Source organism: Tetranychus urticae, chromosome 3 (genome assembly GCF_039701765.1).
Source record: "Tetranychus urticae isolate SD_2017Ah chromosome 3, NJAU_TeUrti_SD_1.0, whole genome shotgun sequence".
NCBI classification, from domain to species: Eukaryota; Metazoa; Arthropoda; class Arachnida; order Trombidiformes; family Tetranychidae; genus Tetranychus; species Tetranychus urticae.
Genome location: NC_142960.1, coordinates 686,623 through 704,668, shown reverse-complemented (window position 1 = coordinate 704,668; position 18,046 = coordinate 686,623). Strand labels below are relative to the sequence as shown.

The 18,046-nt window shown below is 29.4% G+C and overlaps 1 protein-coding gene across 2 annotated transcripts in view; it reads right to left on the bottom strand.

Annotated features, from left to right (window-relative positions):
* The window catches only part of LOC107369186 (uncharacterized), a 58,886-nt gene that overhangs the window by 7,726 nt on the left and 33,114 nt on the right, over nucleotides 1-18,046 (bottom strand). For both annotated transcript variants that reach the window (XR_016200322.1, XM_015937113.3), the window contains exon 3: nucleotides 13,941-14,159. Coding sequence is in view for 1 of the 2 variants with exons in the window: in XM_015937113.3 (XP_015792599.1) it covers nucleotides 13,941-14,159 (219 nt within the window). In the remaining variant the exon portion in view is untranslated. The remainder of the gene's footprint in view (nucleotides 1-13,940; nucleotides 14,160-18,046) is intronic.

Sequence of the window (18,046 nt, the reverse complement as noted above, 5' to 3'; positions counted from 1 at the left end):
TGGTGAAGAGGGAACGATGAAGATAAAGGATGAGAAAGGATTAAAGGGAAAGAAAGAGAATCAACATTTTCATCGTCAAGGTGAAATTATCTTGGAAAATCAGGAAATCACAAAGTGACAGATACGTTTAACAGCTAATAAATTTCATTCTCATTTAAGCTTATATCACACTTGGTTATCATATTTGACCAGAAAAAAAACCAAAATCCTTGGTTAGTATTGACCTTCAAGTTTATCACAAAGTCTTATCGTTGCTTCATGACAATTATTCAATGAAACAGATTCTTAAACGACTTTTGCAACACTGGGAAGGTTTCAAGGCAAGCAATTTCACAAGAATTGAGATTCTTTATAAAATGGGAAAAAGGCAATTTTAAGAACCAAAAGCACTTTCAAGATGAAGTTTTCGTAGCTCAGAATTTTTCTACATTTTTTTGTAAAATAAAAAGCTTTCGAAAGCTGAATATTCAAAAAATGGAATCTTTCAAAATTTTAGAGAATCTCTTGTCTATGGAACTTTCATCGATAAAAAATCATAAAAAATCTTTTATTGCGAATAACTGAGATTTTCGTAGACTTGAAATGTTCCAAATTCAGAATTTCTAAAATAGAGAATTTCTCCAAATATATTTCAATATTCGAAAATCAAATTTCTTCACTATTTTTTGAAAATTTTGGTGAATCTCTTGTAAGAGAATTTTGATTTTTCATTTCGATTTTAGCGAAAAATCTTTTTGAGACACCTGAGATTTTGTTAGTTGAGGATAGTTCTGAATACAGAATTTCTGAGATATAGATTTTCCAAAATTTATTTTAATATTCGAAATGAAACTTGAATATTTTTCGAAATTGTAGAGAATATCTTGCAATAGAATGTTCATTGCAAAGAATTTTTGGAAAATGGAAAATCATTGAACGAGATTTTCAGAATTTGAAATGTTCTACTGGCGGAATTCCTAAAATAAAAAATTTACAAAATGATATTATATTCGAAAAATGAAATTTTCTAAAAATTTTAGATAATCTCTTGTCTATTGATTCACACTGAAAGAAATGTTCGGATAACGGAAAAGCTTTCATGGAAGCAACTGAGATTTTGATAGATTTGGAAAGTTCTAAATACTAAACTTCTGTATGAGACATGAGATATTAAATGGTTGAAAGACAGGAAAGAAGACTGAGAATGCTCTATAGACAGGGAATCTTGCAGATAAATGGTTGGACGACAGAAAAATAATGTTGATATTTTTTCTTCTCTCATCGTTTTTATTTGTTTATTTGTGTACTTTTATCGTTTTACTTGGTAACATTATAAAGTATAATCAAAGTTGGAGTTTGAAAGGCAAAAATTATTGCTGCAAGTGAACAATAAATAATAATGATAATAATAATCATCAACAGATGAAATGTTATTTGAAAGTGGAGAGAAAAATAATGTTGATTTAAAGGTTAATTACATAATGTTACTCATCGCTGTCTTTCCAATTGCAGTTGACACTTTTATGACTCCAAATCAAGTTAAATTATTTGCTTAATAGGGAATCATACATTTTCATCTAATTATCTTATAGAAACAACAATCATAATGATGAGTTGAACCAGTTTCACCAACTTGTTGGTGATAATATTGAAACAAGCAGACGAAAGGAAGAAGCAGGGAAACACACAAAATTCACTTTAATATCATCATTCCTCTGTTTTCATCATAAAATATTTTTTATATTTTGTGGTTATCTTGTGATGAAAGGTGAAGAAATGTTTTTGCAAAACTTTTTCTTCTTTTCGCCATTCAAAGGAACCATCAAGTCGATGGTAATCATTCAGAGTATAATAATGGTAATGGTTAAGTGTAATAATGATGATGAAGAATGAAATTGCTCATCAAATGAATAAATATATTCTCCATTGGAATTTATTCATTTCCACTTTTTTTGGCTTTACCTTTTCATTGCGCTCTTTACTGGCCAGTTTATCTGATTTTATAGATTTCTGCTCATTCCAATTCAATTACATGTTTACACGCAACTTGTTCAGTATTTAACAACATTTCCTTGTGATTATCTTTTCAAGTAAACTTGCTTTTTATTTTACCGAAATTGTGATTTCATTAAAATGAACTTTCGAAAGGTAAATCAAAGTGTTTGTCATAATGAATCAAAATATTTCATCTTTTTCTTCATCAGCCGATTTTATCTTCTTTTTTCGAGCAGCTTCTCTTTTTCCTGGTGACACTGAATTTTCAACTCGGATATCCTTAGAGGATTTTGCATTTCCGAATTGGAATGGAATGATCAAAGATTCTATTCAATCAGTCAAGTTGATATTAAGAATAACTTGAAGAGAAACTTTCATCAAATTGAAAAATTCTGAGTCTTTCATCATTTTAATTTACTTTCAATAATATTTTAGTTTCGCCATTTCTTCATCAAAACTGTTTTCCAATCTATTATAAATTACGACTTGAACTTCAAAAGAAAAAATTTGACGATTTGTTGGATTGACGATTGACGAAGTTTTGTGTAAAAATATGTTTGATTGAGCGTCCGATTGAATTCGCTATTAAGCAGTCGCAAGTTCATTAGGTGAAAATTTGAACAAAATTTGAAATATTTATCAATGAGAACATTCTGGATCGCTATTAAAAAGATTATTAAAGATTGGAAATCGATATTATCTAGACTGATATTATCGATAGAACGCATTACTGATGAGACTAAATCGCAAGATTGGAAAGTGTAATTGATCAATTTGATGGTATTAATAATAACTTGTAATACAAGATGAAACTAGGTTCGTTTATAGAGCCAACTTTTAAAACATTTTTACAAATAGTTGATATAACTTGTTGAATGATAAATGAACAACTAATGTTTCTGTCAGTTTCACGACTTTTCATCCAACATGAAGATACTGATCTACAGACAGCGCAATCTTGACTCAGCAAAACTCTTTCCTCAAACCTCTAATGTAGTTGCAATCGAAACTGTAATTTTCTCATTCAACCAAAATTCAAACACTTGATAGCTTCGATCAAAAACTGCGCAAATTTCGGACCAAACGAATTAGCAAAAATGCTAGCTTTTTTCAGAATAAAACTGAAACTCTCCAATTCGACTTGAAAATTCTGCGAGTTTTGCGAAAATCTTATGATCGCTTTAATTCGTCAATATTATCACGATTTCTGGTTAACCAGGGATGGAATGAAGTAGAGTGCATTTGAGTCGTGAAATGGCTTGAAACCTTTTCTGTTCATTCGTCAATTGAGTTAAGTAAATTTTAACTAATTTATAGCTTATTATTTCAGTTTATTTCGTTTCAACTTTTTTATTCTTTTTCTTGTATCTTGTTTCAAAAATATAATCAAAGTAACAAGAAAATGATTTGAAATGTTTTAGATCTATATTTCATTTGACTTTGCTGTGAATAAGCTTGACCATTATTCTAATAGCTGGTGAGGTTTCCCTTGCCTGACCAAAGAACCAGGTCATTATCATGAAGTGTTATGGTCTTTTCTGTTGTAAACAAGGTCGACAGAATGAGTTGGGAGATGAAAAAGAAATAAGACGAACATGATGATGAGAAATAAAACGAAACAAGATGAGAAGAGAAGCAATAATAATGAAGGCAAGGTTAACGACCGATTCTCGGGTGACTAGCCTAATATAACGAAAGAATCAATATAAATGTATTGAGATTGAGCGAAAAGTGTAAAGTTTCATCATCAGTGAGATGATGATGAAAGTATTCAGAATGTTTCATGGAATAAAAAAGTTGAACAGGATGATGAGACAAACAAAATTTATGATAAAAAAAGAAAACAATTTTTTTCCAGTCAAAAGCAACTTCTACTCAAAGTATGATAATGAACAATTTGATCGCAGTTTCAATGAATCAAAAAGGTTTGGCTTTTTCATTATAAGCCTATATTTCATGGCAACAATCAACTATGAAAGAAACAAAAATTACTAAAGAAATAATTTCAAGAGCAAAAAGAAAACAAAATGAAGCAAAAGAAACAAAATAATATAAAAAACAGCATTTCTGGTGATCATTACTTTTCATATTTCTTGCTTCTTCAAAGCAAATCTATAGTTGAACCCAAATGATGGAAACTTTGGAGGCAAGTTTGGTCAGGATTTTGTCCAGTTAAGTTGGATGTTCGGCGATGAAAATTGGAATAAATCATTGAGGAAAATATTTCTCTCGAATGGGAATTCTCGGAAAAATGATACTCTTCTTTGTTTGGAAACTGCGCATCGTTTTTAAATCTTTAACAGAATTTGAAATTTAATTGAAATATCTTTTAATTTACTCAACTTTCTGTTCATAAATATTAAACGAAAAACTCAACGAATCGATATTATTCAGATTAGAGATGATCAACTGCTATGGCAAACGAAAAGTATTAGTAAAAATCAATTTTCAAGTCAATGGAGGAAACGAAGAGGGAAACTTATCTTGGTTTTGTCGAGTCTGAATTATAAAATGAGTTGAATACACTTATCAGAGATTTTTCGAGAATCTAAATTAATAGAAACTTAATTTTTCTAACTAAATTAAAGTACTAACAATTGGCCAATCTTATGATCCTGTTCAAAAACTTGAAACCAAACCCATACCAATGAGTGAAGCATTCAGCCAACTAATCTATCGTCTAAGACAATCTAATGTCTGAATATGAAAAGAATCGCCAATCTTCATCGCATCTGGAATCAAAAAATGTTTTAAATGTGAAATGAAATCGTATTGAAACTGTTGCCACATGCGATCTAAGTACTAAGATAAAAAAGTCAAAGAGTGACAATTTTCAAAACAGCCTCATCGTTTGATACAATTTAGTTGATGGCTTGCTTTTTCCAGGTATTTAACATTCCTTAGTCACTTCTCCTACTCATCTACTCAACAAGTGAATAAATAAACAGCAATCTGTGTGATTGATTTTCTAAAGAACAATCTCAACATTTTCCTCTACTCATCATTCTCACGAGGCCAGAGAATCAAGAGGAATAGAGAAGAGAATCATTATAATGTGATAAATATATCTGAATAACACGAGTTTCAATATCAATATCCATCCTCAATTCAAATTACACAACTACGACAAACAAATCAAAGAACGAAAAAAAGTGGAAACAGAAAACAAAATTACCCCAAATAACCATAATTATACTCAACCGAATCTTAATCAGCACTAATAAATGGCATGTTTTAGCAATCGATTAAACGGATCGGAACAAAAATATTTTTTTCCTCATTTTCTCGCCAAATAATCATTTTAAATCAGAAGCAATACCGAGTGAAATAAAAGTTCAGTATTACTCATCGACAAGTCACAAAAAATCAATTGTTTTAAACTGTATCATGTAAGTAAAGACTGAATGTGGTCGAATAAGATTTTCAATGGATTCTCGTTAAATTGAGCAAAAATTGGTCAGAATAAAGATAAAAGTGAAAAGATTGTCAGATGAAAACGAAGTTAATACTCATTCCTATTGATAGAACTGACAGAATGAATTTCAAGTTTCCCTTTTCCAGGTAAACTTTTCGCATCAGAAACATTCAAGTGTTGTCTTAACGTGAGTTGAAATTGCACTGAAAAAAAGGCAAACAAATTGTGACAATTATTTTGTAAAATTGTCTTCCATTGAAAAGTACAAATTGTAATGCAAAGTGAAACAATCAAACAAAATGAATCGAAACTTTTCTTTCCTCTTCTTACCTTTATAACCAAAATCATTATCATCACCATAAACATTTACGTGCTCATTTTACAATCATTATTGAAAATAAATGATCAATTGAAAGAGAAATGCTTAAAAGAGAAGAAAAGTTTTCCCAATTTTTCAAAATCAATTTAATTCCTTCATTTTGCTTTTTTAATTTACGTGTTATTTGTAAATTTATTTCACTTTTTTTTCTATTTTTCATAATTTTCTTTTTACTCTTTTTCCTATCAATTGTGATGATGATGATGATTGAAGTTTTATTTTATGAACAAGCTTCCAATAGAGTAACTAAATTGCATGCAAATTGAACATAAAAGAGAAACAAGATTAAGAATAAAAAATAATCAAATCAATCTGGAAAACACTTTTTTGGACTCATTTTTGTGCTTCTTTTACCTTTACCATTATATTCATTGTTTACCTTTTTTGTTGCCTCCTTTTTTCACTCTCATTCAACAGGCAAAATTGATTCAAATTCAGGATAATAGAAACATTTCAAATTTCATCACATTCAATATTACCCGATACATCAGCAAACAACACAACTTTTGACTTGTAATTTCAATGAAGATAAATATTTAGATTAAACCATTACTCACTGTGTCCAAAGAGTTTATGAATATATAACAAAGTGAAAAATGTTCTGACAGAGAAAAGAGCAAAAATTATTCAATAAAATTCATTCCATTATAATGGACAATGACGAAGGCTCACAGAATTTATAGATTCATTTTCAAGTTAAATATTTGATCCAACATCGAAAAGTTTGGCGAGAAAGAATTTCTTGTTTCTTTCAATCTGAAAATGATTTTTGTAACAAAATCAAAGTTTCAGTCAAAGTTGATTCAACTCGAGTTCTGTCAGTTTTGGTTTGTTGTATCAGAACTTCAAAGTTGATCATTTCAGATGCACAGAATTGGGCGAAAAAACAATTCGAATTATAATGTGTGTTCATCGAGTTTCAAGTTTTGTGGATTTTGATTTATCTAAACTTATTTGAAACAGTTTATTGGAACTAAAGTTTTTATCTTCAAATCTATCGTTTGCTAATATTATTGGCTTTGCTTTGATCTGAAGCTATCAAAGTATTTGCTGTAATTTTCGTTTTTCTCAATCTTTCTGGATCTGAATGCTGTTCAATGAATTTAATTAAGGTTGGGTTCGATGACTGATGATGCGCCATTCAATTTAAACTCCAATGAACTGAATTAACCACTTGTTGCACTTGCTCTTTCAACTCGAAAACCACAGCATTTTAAATATTCACAACTCTTAATATTATTTGGATTCAACAGATAAGCGTAAAATGATTTTCCCAATTGAATTGCATGTTAAGTCAAGCTAAAAACTGTAAATTTCTTGCATTTTTACCCTTTTAACCTTTAAATGGATAACTTTTCTTACTTTAAATTGCCTTATTAAATTCAATCCCAAATGCTGACTTACTTCAAAAGTCTATTATATGAAATTAGCAAATTGTAAAGCCAATTTGATTGATGAAAAGAACCAACAAAATATTAATTTTCAATCAAAGTGAACAATTTTGTTCCATATTTTGATTGGCAGATGAAATTCAAATGAAGCTTTTCGTCTAAGAATACAATGGAAAATGATTGCCCGTTCAGTCTCGAAAACAGCATTCTACAGGTTATAATGAAAATTAATATCATGAATCAACTGACAGAAGATTTGATGAGAATCAAGTGAAGTGAAAGTAAACTGCGATAAACATATTCTGACAAATATTATTCTTCCTAATGAATATCATTAACAGAGTTATCATTATCATTCAAATCTCGAGATTGTGGAACTGGCTCGATTCGATTAAAGGTGAAAGGCCAACAGTTATCAAGTTAAAGTACAAAATATAAATATGTAACAACAACTAATGATGAATAAAAATGAAAGGCTGAGTAAAGGAATGAATCAATGAAGAGTTTCTGTCAATCCTTTTAACCTTGCAATTTAATTTCATGTTCACATTATCATTAAAAGTAAATTAAATTATCATTTCATTTTTGGGTGAACAAAATTTTCATTATTTTATATTAATAATCATGTAAGGATGTGAATAAAAGGTACATGGAAAAAGGGAAAAACAACTTTTTTCATTTCATTTTGTTTCAATAACCATTTTCAGCAAAAGATTTGCATCATTTTTGCCTTCAAAAGCATTCACAATCAACATATTAAGTTGAACAAGTTGGACAAACTGTTCATGATAAAGTAATATATTGCTCCTGTCATGTTTCATCTTGCCAAATACATTATTGATAATATTAACTGAAACAATGGATAAGCTCGATAAGTCATTTTGTTTCAAATTTTTCAAGTTTCGGGCAAATCCGCCTTTTCGATCATCAAATTACATTCCAGTTTCAGGTTAACCAATTAAAAATTGAATTTTCATGTAACGAACATTTTCAGGTGAAATTTGCAACTTTTGCTTATTTTACTTCATCAGATTATTTTTCAATCAGAATGTTGTTTTTCGTTCGAAGATATTTCTGAAGTTTGATTTTTTCCATTAAAAACGAAACGTAAAAATTAGTCGGAATTTCGTTCGATCAGCTCTAAGAACCAGAAATAAGAAAAAAGCTTTATGATGAATGGCTCATGAAATTTAATAAATTAATCAGGTCAGTGCATAATTTTATAGCCTTTTTTATCGATTGGTTCACTTGAAGTGAAGAAATTTGGACATTGATTAGAATAGCTCTGGAAATTCTGGCAAAGGTTAAGTCGGTGATGATAAATTGAAAGATGATCATTGGAATAATGATGAATTGAAAAATAGAACTAGCAACTAATTGTTGCAAAGTAATATTTTGATTCTTTTTAATCGATGTTCTTGGACCGCACCCTCAAGTTAAGTATAAATCTCTGCTTTCAAACAAGTTCTCTGTTCCGAATTCTTATCGTTCAATCTGATCAAATTGGAGATTGAGATGGTAATATATAATCAAAAGATAATGAATAACAAAAAGAGAATCAAAAAAGGAACCTTCATGAGATTCATCATATTAGACGATGAGAAGTGAATGGATTTGTGGGTGAAGACGTTTGACTCCAGAATATTTGCCTGAGGTTGCAATTTAGAGATGAATAAGATTCATCACCATGAATCATGTGTTGGATTAGGTTAGATTAAATCGCCTCCAAACTCATCATTAGACAACAAAGTCTCTTATCATCACAATACTGGTTAACATCTTATCATAAATCTTTCCGACTAAAATATTCGATGGCGATTTCTTCATGCGTGTTTCATTATACGTCTAGAGCTAGTTTATGAACTATTATGTTTCATTCTCAGCTCGTTATAAACTATAAGTTTACATCGAACTCGAGATTTTATCTCAAGTCGTACAACGTTCAGTTGTCCTAAATTAAGGTCTATTTATAGCTAATTGGAGTTGAGTTTTTAAGCAAAAAATAAGGATTCATATGTTTACTGAAAAGGTGAAAAATGCAGAAATGGAAAAAAGTGAAATGAAAAGAATAAAAATTATAACCTGAAATGAAGTTTCATTCATATTCGAAGCATATTCATTCCAACAAGTGTTGTAAGTGGGTCAACAATGGTTGGTCGTGGAAAAAGGGAAAAAATATTTACTCAGAATAATCAGAAACAAGATGGCAACGAAACAAAAAAATAAGATAGTGTTGCAATCTCAGCAGGAGAAGATGAAGATAAAGTTTGAACAATTTCACTCCCTGTCTGAGTAAAAAAAGAGCAAGAAAGTGAATTCTCGAGATGAAAGGAAAGATGCGAGAAAAAGATATTTCAGTTGAAACGAGATTGAAGAGGAAAAGCAAAGCAACCTTTTCATTCCTAAATGGCTGAGCAATATTAAACTTGCCAGTGAATATACAAACATTTATCTCTCTTATTATCATCATTGTCTACATATTATCAGATGATGAGGAAGAAGAAGAAGAAAGTTGCTCAGTAAAAAAAGAGATTTTTTACAAGTTCAACCAGTTGAATACACACCAGGGATTCATGAGATTAAATTGAACTCATTGGGAGAGACAAGAGTTATGAAAGGAGTAAATATTAAGCCAATTTCACGAGCAATTTCATTTCTCATCTCGAGCTATTATGGGATGAACGTGCGTTATTAAATACTTTCATTCATGAAATGTTCATCTGTGAACTTTTCCTTTCCTCGAAACACGAAAAGGGTTTACATTATTATACTTTTGAAGGTCAATTGGTTTAATGTTTTTTCATTTCCAGTTTGCTTCAATGTTTAGAGTTATTGGAATGTTTCAGATTTATTGTTTCGTTTTGGGTTTCGATCGATATTATTATGCTTTCATAATGAAATAATGTAACTTGAAGAGAAAATGAAATTCAATTGAAAATCAGTTTTGCCTTTTCAACTTATCTGTTTATTCAGATATTCCAGTTTATTGAATCATTGTTAAGCTTCTTTACTTTCATTGTTCAGCTTGATATAATTCAACTGAAATGTTGCGTGAAGGTGAAGAATTGAAACTTTGCTTTACAATCATCAAATAGTGATTATTGAAGGTGATTTACTGTTTCACTGGGAGTGATATTTATATCTATAATTAACAAGTGACTTTGAGTTTTTTTTCTCGTTCGGTTGAGAATCGAATGTTGCATTTTTGCATTTCGAGATTGAGATATTTTTAGGCTGATGGATGAGTTAGGGTTTGGGTTGAACCATCAGGATTTACCGAGAAGACAGTTTCGAAGAGAAGAAACTAAAAGATTTATCAGAGATCTTTTTAAATGGATTTATCGCACTTCAATGATAAGGTAACACTTTTCAATGATTTATCGTAATGTTTATAAATAAATGTTTATTGGTGACTAGAAGCTCACATTGAATCTGTTCAATAGTCTAGAAACTATCTTGGGTCTTGAGTGCTTTAAGAATCACTTTCAAGGTGAAACTATTCATAATGATCATAATAATCATATCAAGTTTCAATGTGTACCAATAATACTCAGTTACTCTGAGTAAACAGAATAATGTTTATCATGGCTTTTTTATACATTTTTGGCTCAATAAACTTGCCATGTTTCCCACCAACGTTTGTCTGTCTCAACTTAATCTGTATGATTCAACAATTTATCTGATAATTTTCATTTAATTGGACCGAATTCCGCCCATTGATTCACTTCAACCTCAACATGAAACATTAACTGTGGCCATGAAGCATTCCAGACGAAATTGTTTTTTTGCTAATTTAACCAAATTCGTTAAGATAGCCAAAGAATTTATCGATATATTCTGATGCATAACCTTCTCTCAATAAATGATTACCAAAGTTCCAATCGTACTTCTCTGATTAACCTAATACTTCTCATTAACTTATTTTTACTCAAGGTTGGTTCGAGTTGAATCATGGACGAAATCATACAGACATGAAAATGAAATGTTAATCTTGAACAACTGAATAATCGAAATGAAAATTTACGAATAAACATTTTTCTGTTTCAACATATTCTCAAATCGCAACTTTTCAGATCAGAACTTGTTTCAAATCGATGTTCATATTGATACAGAATTACGATCTCAAGCATTTTCCACTTGCGAACAAAATATCAAGTAATTTCATGATCATTTCTTCAATCGAATCGCATATGATTAGGTTTTGCCAAAACCACAGAAAAGGTTAGAACATGAAATTTATGATTTCCTCAACCAAAATGGACTTTATAATGATGGTTGAAACTATAAGAATGTTTGAAAGAGGTAAAAATTTAGATTCAAGTGAATATCGAAAAGCATTGATGGAAGAAACTGTTGCTTCGAAATGAAAAGAAAGTTCGAGTCAACTGAATATTTACGTTTACAAAAGCGTGTTATTCATCAGATGAGACTAATTTCAATACACTTTACTTTATAGTTTTGCATTCTAATAGAAAGAATGTTGAAAAAGACTAAAATTGTGAAAATGTATTCAAAGCTTTTCAAGCAATCAATCAGCTTCTTAAAATTCATTCGCTCAATGAAACTTTTTTATTGACCATGTTTAACCCTGATTCACTTGCGATTCATTTCACTCTTCACTTGATAGAGAGACGAACGTAAATTTTTTCCATTCCATTGATGATAATCAAGAAAGGTTTACCTTTTGCTTTACCTTATTCAATCAGATACAACTGGCAAAATGATGAAAATAAATAGAAGGCAAAAATCTGTTAACAAAAATTGCGATTTGAATGGGGAATGAAGAGAGAGAGAAAAAAAGTAAAAAGAATTGAAAGAAAAAATTTGTTGCAATTTGACTTGTTGTTAAATTTTGTGGTTTACAAACCTTTGAATACTTTATGTTCAGTCTCATTGAACCTCATGATGATGAATTATCTTCATCTTCTTCCGCATCACTATCTGTTCAATGTTATAGGTCGTCTCGAGTAAAGTTATAGGCTTCAAGTTCACCTTTTTCATCCTCATTTCCATGTTTTCCCTTCCATTTGGATTTCAACTCACAGATTATGAGTTAACAATTGAACCATTTTGATTGTTATTCAACTTCAACTGCCAATCAACTTTCATTAATCATATCAAATCAATTGCAATTCAAAGCAACAATCAAAGTTGACGAAAAACAAAGTAACTGTTGAATGAAAAAGTGTCTAAAGTAAATTGATTGTGAAAACTTTTTCGTTTTACTTTTACGACAAATTCACATTCAAATGTTCGATTAATTTTTGTAATAATCTTCAACCAATTGGACCAACATTTGATTAGAGTTTGATTAAGTATGCAAATGTCAAAAGATTATTAAAAACAATGAAACTCTTTTGACAGGTTAACAGGGTGACAGGCTAAGTTGCAATTAAACTTGAAATTAAGTAAATTGAATTCGTCTGATGAAAAGTGTCAACTTTGATTAGGAAAATGAAAGTTGTTGCAAAAAACAGGACAAAATATCGTTGGAAACATCACAACGAAATTCGTTTGTGAATGAAAGTAAGTTTACTTGAAATGCTGGGTTTCGATTGTGCTTTTCATTTGTTGTGTGATGGAACGAAAACGAATTTTTTTTTCTTCGAAAGATGATGAATGATTATGATGGATGCTAAAAGGATAAGAATGGATAAACTGGAAAATGCTGATGGATAAAAATGATGAGATGAGAATTTTTTTCGTGAGATTTTTTCTCTTTTTCTTTCACTTCTTTTCCTTTTCTTGTTTTTTTCTTCTTCTTCTTCTTCGTTGATATCTTAATAAAAATAAATAGTTAAAGTGACCAATACAGATTAATTTAATAGAGAAAAATAAATTTGCTCAATTAGATCGAGATTGGATGAAATGAACAGCAATAAGAACAAATATTACTTTATCCAGATAAGCTGCAACTATTATCATTTATCCTTGCTTCACAAACTTTCATTATCTTCATTGGTCTGTTCACATTTCAAAATAATGCATTTCTTAATTTTCCTCATTTCGTTCATTAATGATTCTCATAATGCATGCACGAGTTTCTTGTCACTCCGATCGATTCCTTTCAAATATTAATCTCGAAAATTCTAGAGCCTCAAAAGTTTGAGCAAAAGAATCAAAAATCATTGTCGAAGCAGCTTCGAAAGAACAGTTACCGAGACTGAGACTCGTGGCTTCAACCACAAAGACGTCCAGTTACAAAGACAAATGACAGAACTAGAACATTTGAATAAAATGTTCCTTTTCAATGTTGATTTTCGTTTTGCTAAAATCTATCGCAAAAGTCTTCTCTAACATTATCATGAAATTATGAGATTTTATCATTTTCACTTTCAACTTTCGATCAACTTGAGACTGAAATCTTGAAAAAATTCTAGCTCATTCAACGTCGAATCAAAAACTTTGAGCAAAGAACTGAAACAATCCAAACAGCTTTTTGCAAAAATCGAAATTGTCTTGCATTTGAAGTATTTTAATCTGCTTGTCAACAGCAAGTGTTCGATTACGTTTTGTTAACCTTTCTTTTCAATGTTAACTTTCGTTGAATTTTCATTTTTTACATATTAATAATAATTCGATTTGTTAGTTTTATCATTTTTTGAACAAAATTAAAGTTTAACCATCTTGCACTGAATGTCAAAGTTATTTTTGTTTTCATTGATTATTTAATTTCGATAAGGAAGTCGCATGAACAAGTAACCCTGAAATCCATTGATTCATCGATATCAATTGATGATAATTGTGAGTAAATGAGAAAAGAATTGAATTTTCAACTTACCTAACTTGAGTTTGGCTAAGCACTGTTCAATATTACCTTTATTATCTCGTACAAAAGCCATTACAAGAAATGTAAATAACTTTTCATTTCCTACCGTATTCAGTATACTCTGGATTTGACTTGAGGTTTGAATTAATTTTTCCAATGAAATTTCCTCTTTGCTTGGTTCATGATTTGTCTTAATCAACTTTGACTTACTTTCAAGTTCAGTGGTTGTCTCTGTGAATCAAAAGGGAAAAGACAATTAAATTAATTTGTCAATAATTAACGAGCAGCAAAAAAGTAAAGTGCCAAACAAATCAATTCAAGTGCTTACAAACAGAACAATGAATATTTAACATGAAAAAGCAACAATTTAAATGAATTTGTCATTAATAGATTAACTGTTAACATAAAATGGAAAAAAAGTGTTCATCGAAAAAAAAGAATCTTTATTGGACGAGAAACCATGATTATCCTGAAGCTATTATTCTGTCAATAATTCATAGTTTATTGGTTAATTCATCAATCAATAAACATATATTATTAACAATTAGTTGATAAATTTACTCTGAAAGCAAATTCATTTCTCAATTTGTATTTATAAACGAAACAAAAGATTCCCCAAACTCAATTGTTACGCTCTTCAAATTGATTGATTGTACAAGTATATTAACTAATTTATCTTGCGAATGACAAACAAAACCATTTTTATTTAGATTTTTGTGGGTCCTCAGTGAATCTTTTTTAGCCTCTATTTGCATCATTTATTGTTATCATTATTAACTTATTCTGTAATCATTGTTATTATTATAAATGATGAGAATCATCAGTTTGTACATTTATTAATATTAACATTTCCATTCATTTTGTTAAACTTTTAACCAATTATCTGGATTACATATTAAATAGTTAATACAATTGAACAATTTTTCATTCATTTATCGTTTACTTTAATCATTAATTTACAATTTTAACAAAATGACCTCAAAATTGGTCAAAACTAAATATTTCCAGGTTTAATTAATCATCTGAACTTCCCTGTTTCGAGTTATAAAAATCGATGTTTTTGGAAATCTGAAGTTAATTTCATGAAGAATGGAATTGTTGAAAAGTTTCAACTTTGATTTTAAAGTTAGAAGATGAACTTGAACTTCGAATGGAAATAATTTGCAACTTTGAGGATTTGATGATTTAACTGAATAATTGAGGGTGGATCCGGTTAAGCAAAAATCTTAATTAAAAATGAATTAATGTAGATTAATAATTTAATCTGAATCAATAAAATGCTTGATCTAGATCTATTTTCGCGGCTTGACTCATTGAAATGTTTTGTTTACATCTTAACCGGACACTTATGATGTGTTTAAAGATGAAAAATTTAAAAATCTTATCAATTTTAATACAGATTAAATATGATTAAATAACATAGATCTAGATTAAACTACCTTAACCGGATCCACCCTGAAGTTCAAGTCTTAAGAGTTTAACTAAATCTTTGGAAAACGAAGTTGAACGAATTTTGAATTTTCCTGGATTTGGAATATTGAAATATTTTTGTCAATTATTGGAGTTAAAGTTAAAAATAGCTTTTCCTGATCAGAACATTGAGTCATGATTGAACAATAAAAGTTATCTCGAAACAATGAAAGATGAATTTAGTTGAAAACTTTTCTTGTTCCCCAAATTGCGAGTTTAAAACATGCCTATTAACACTGGGAGTGATTATTATTATAACAAGAATGAAAAGTAGAATAATGTTAACTTCTATCTTTATTATCACATTGAACGATAAGATAATATTTTATTTGTTATCATTACAGGGAAAAGTTGAGGATTCTGTGAGTTTCACTCTTTAACAATCAATTTATCCTTTAACAAAAACAGATAAAGAAACAATATCTTTAATCAGACAGGAATAATACGCAACCAATAAGGTTATAATAATAACAATAGCAATAATAGCTTGTGAACAAGAAATAAGTTCAAGATGAAATGGAATGAAAACAACTTAACAAAGAAAGTAAACAGATAACTTTGATATCGTTTTTTCACACAAAAAAACTCGAGATTCCCTGAGCTTTGTAAATAAATTCCGGATAAAATCATGATAATTTTCATTCTCTAATTGTCTATTTCATTGCTGACCAATGTTTCAAAATTTGTTTCATTTCCAATTCAAATGATAAAATGTTTGTTTCCAAACTCGATTTTCGTCAAAAGTCATCAACGATCGTTCGATATGAAATTCATTAGCATTTCCAAATGATAGAGTCATCATGAAAAGGTGATATTTTCAAACGAGAAAACGTGATTCAAGAAGAATGTAGAAACTTTTTTTCCTTCTTGTTTTTATTTATAGATTTACCATCAATCAAAGTGTAAACAGTTGAGACAAGGAAGTGTCAACTCGAACGAATTAAACTCTTTCATCAAAAGATAATCTTCATGATAATCTCACATGAGAAGGTTAACAAGGTTTTGATAGCCAATGAAGTTTCTTAATCGATTCATCTTCAAAACAAAAACAACTTTTGTCCAAATCCAAGAATAAATTCATTTACAAAAAAAAATCAAAATCGAACTGTAATTGAATAGAAAAAGGGAAAATTCAAAATTTCCATTTTCTCCTGAAAATTGAGACACTTTTTGTTCGAAAATGAGTTTAGTTTGTTTATCAAAACCAATTAGAGTTGTCCATTTGTCTATTAAATGATTCAAATTGTTATATTGAATCAATATAAAGGAAAAAGTAAATATTCATTTAGCTTGTTATTAACATAAAATATTACTTTGTTGGACCATTAGCATTGAACAATATGTTTGATCATCTTTTGTCTTTCCTATGAAAGCAACAGTAAAGGAACCAGACGGCCGTACAAACAATTTTAATGGACATTTAATTATCTAAAATTATTTTAATTACCATTCAGTAGCAACAATTTCAATTGATAAACATTTAATTACACTTGTAATGGGATAATTTTAGAAGAAACAAAATTGAACATTTTTCTTTGCCTTTTCAACTTTCCTTTTTTGTTTCACTAATGACATTTTACTTTTCATTTTTTTACTCCTCTAAACAGATTAATAAACATGAAAAAAATGTATCAACAAATTGTTGCAGTTTGATATTTACAAAAGTTAATCAGACAAGAAGCTGAGCTCATTAAAAGTTAAACCTTTTTTAATCAGTAAAAGTAATAGAAGCAAAGAAATAATCAATTATCACAAGATGAACTTTTTCTAATTTTCATGGAATCTTGAGAAAAACTTTTCCCAGTAAATATCATGAAAGTAAATTGAAATTTGTACCAACAGTTTGGACGTTAATAGGCAAGATGAACATCAAAAGTCCATCGAATGGTCACAATTGGAGAAAGGAAAAGCAATTGTTTTTTATCTAATTACTATCAGCTTTTGTTTGGTTCATTAAAGGGAATTTCATTTTTTCTTTTTCGCCATTTCATGGTATTACAATTGTTTGGCAACACTTATTAAGGAGTGAAAATGGAGAAAGAAAATTGATTCATTTTTCTTGATACAAAATGAACATCTCTGGATGATAACAAATAAGGTTGTTTGGGTCAACAATTGGATCAACTCTTTGAAAGTTTATTTCAACTTTTTTTTTGTTGAAAATCTTTTTTTATTCCAGAAAGTAATTCTTTTTTTTCTCTTCTTTTTAACCCTTCTCTAGACATTGATAGTTTTGGACAATGAAGAGTGTTGAATGATATTCAAAGTTGAACTTTTTGCTTTTCTTTCCCTTCTTTTGATCAATCATAATAATTTTTTCTCAAAACTTGAACATTGATGGACATTATCTGAAATCTTTTCAAAGTTACTATTTTGTTGAAACTCTTTTTGCTCATGTTGCTTCGTCTTATCAACAGTTGAATCTGAAGTGAATGTAAACTGAGTTTTGGTGAAACTTTCATGTAGAAAACGAGCTGACAGAAAGTCAAATAAGAAAAGAAAGTTCTTTTTAAATGATTAACTTTGAGTTGAAGAAAATCATTTATCGGAAAATAATTGATGAAAATCGAGTCATCAAATTGATTTCAACTTTAAATGTACTTTAAGGTGAAGAGTTGAATGAATCTTTTAAATTTACACAAAAAAGT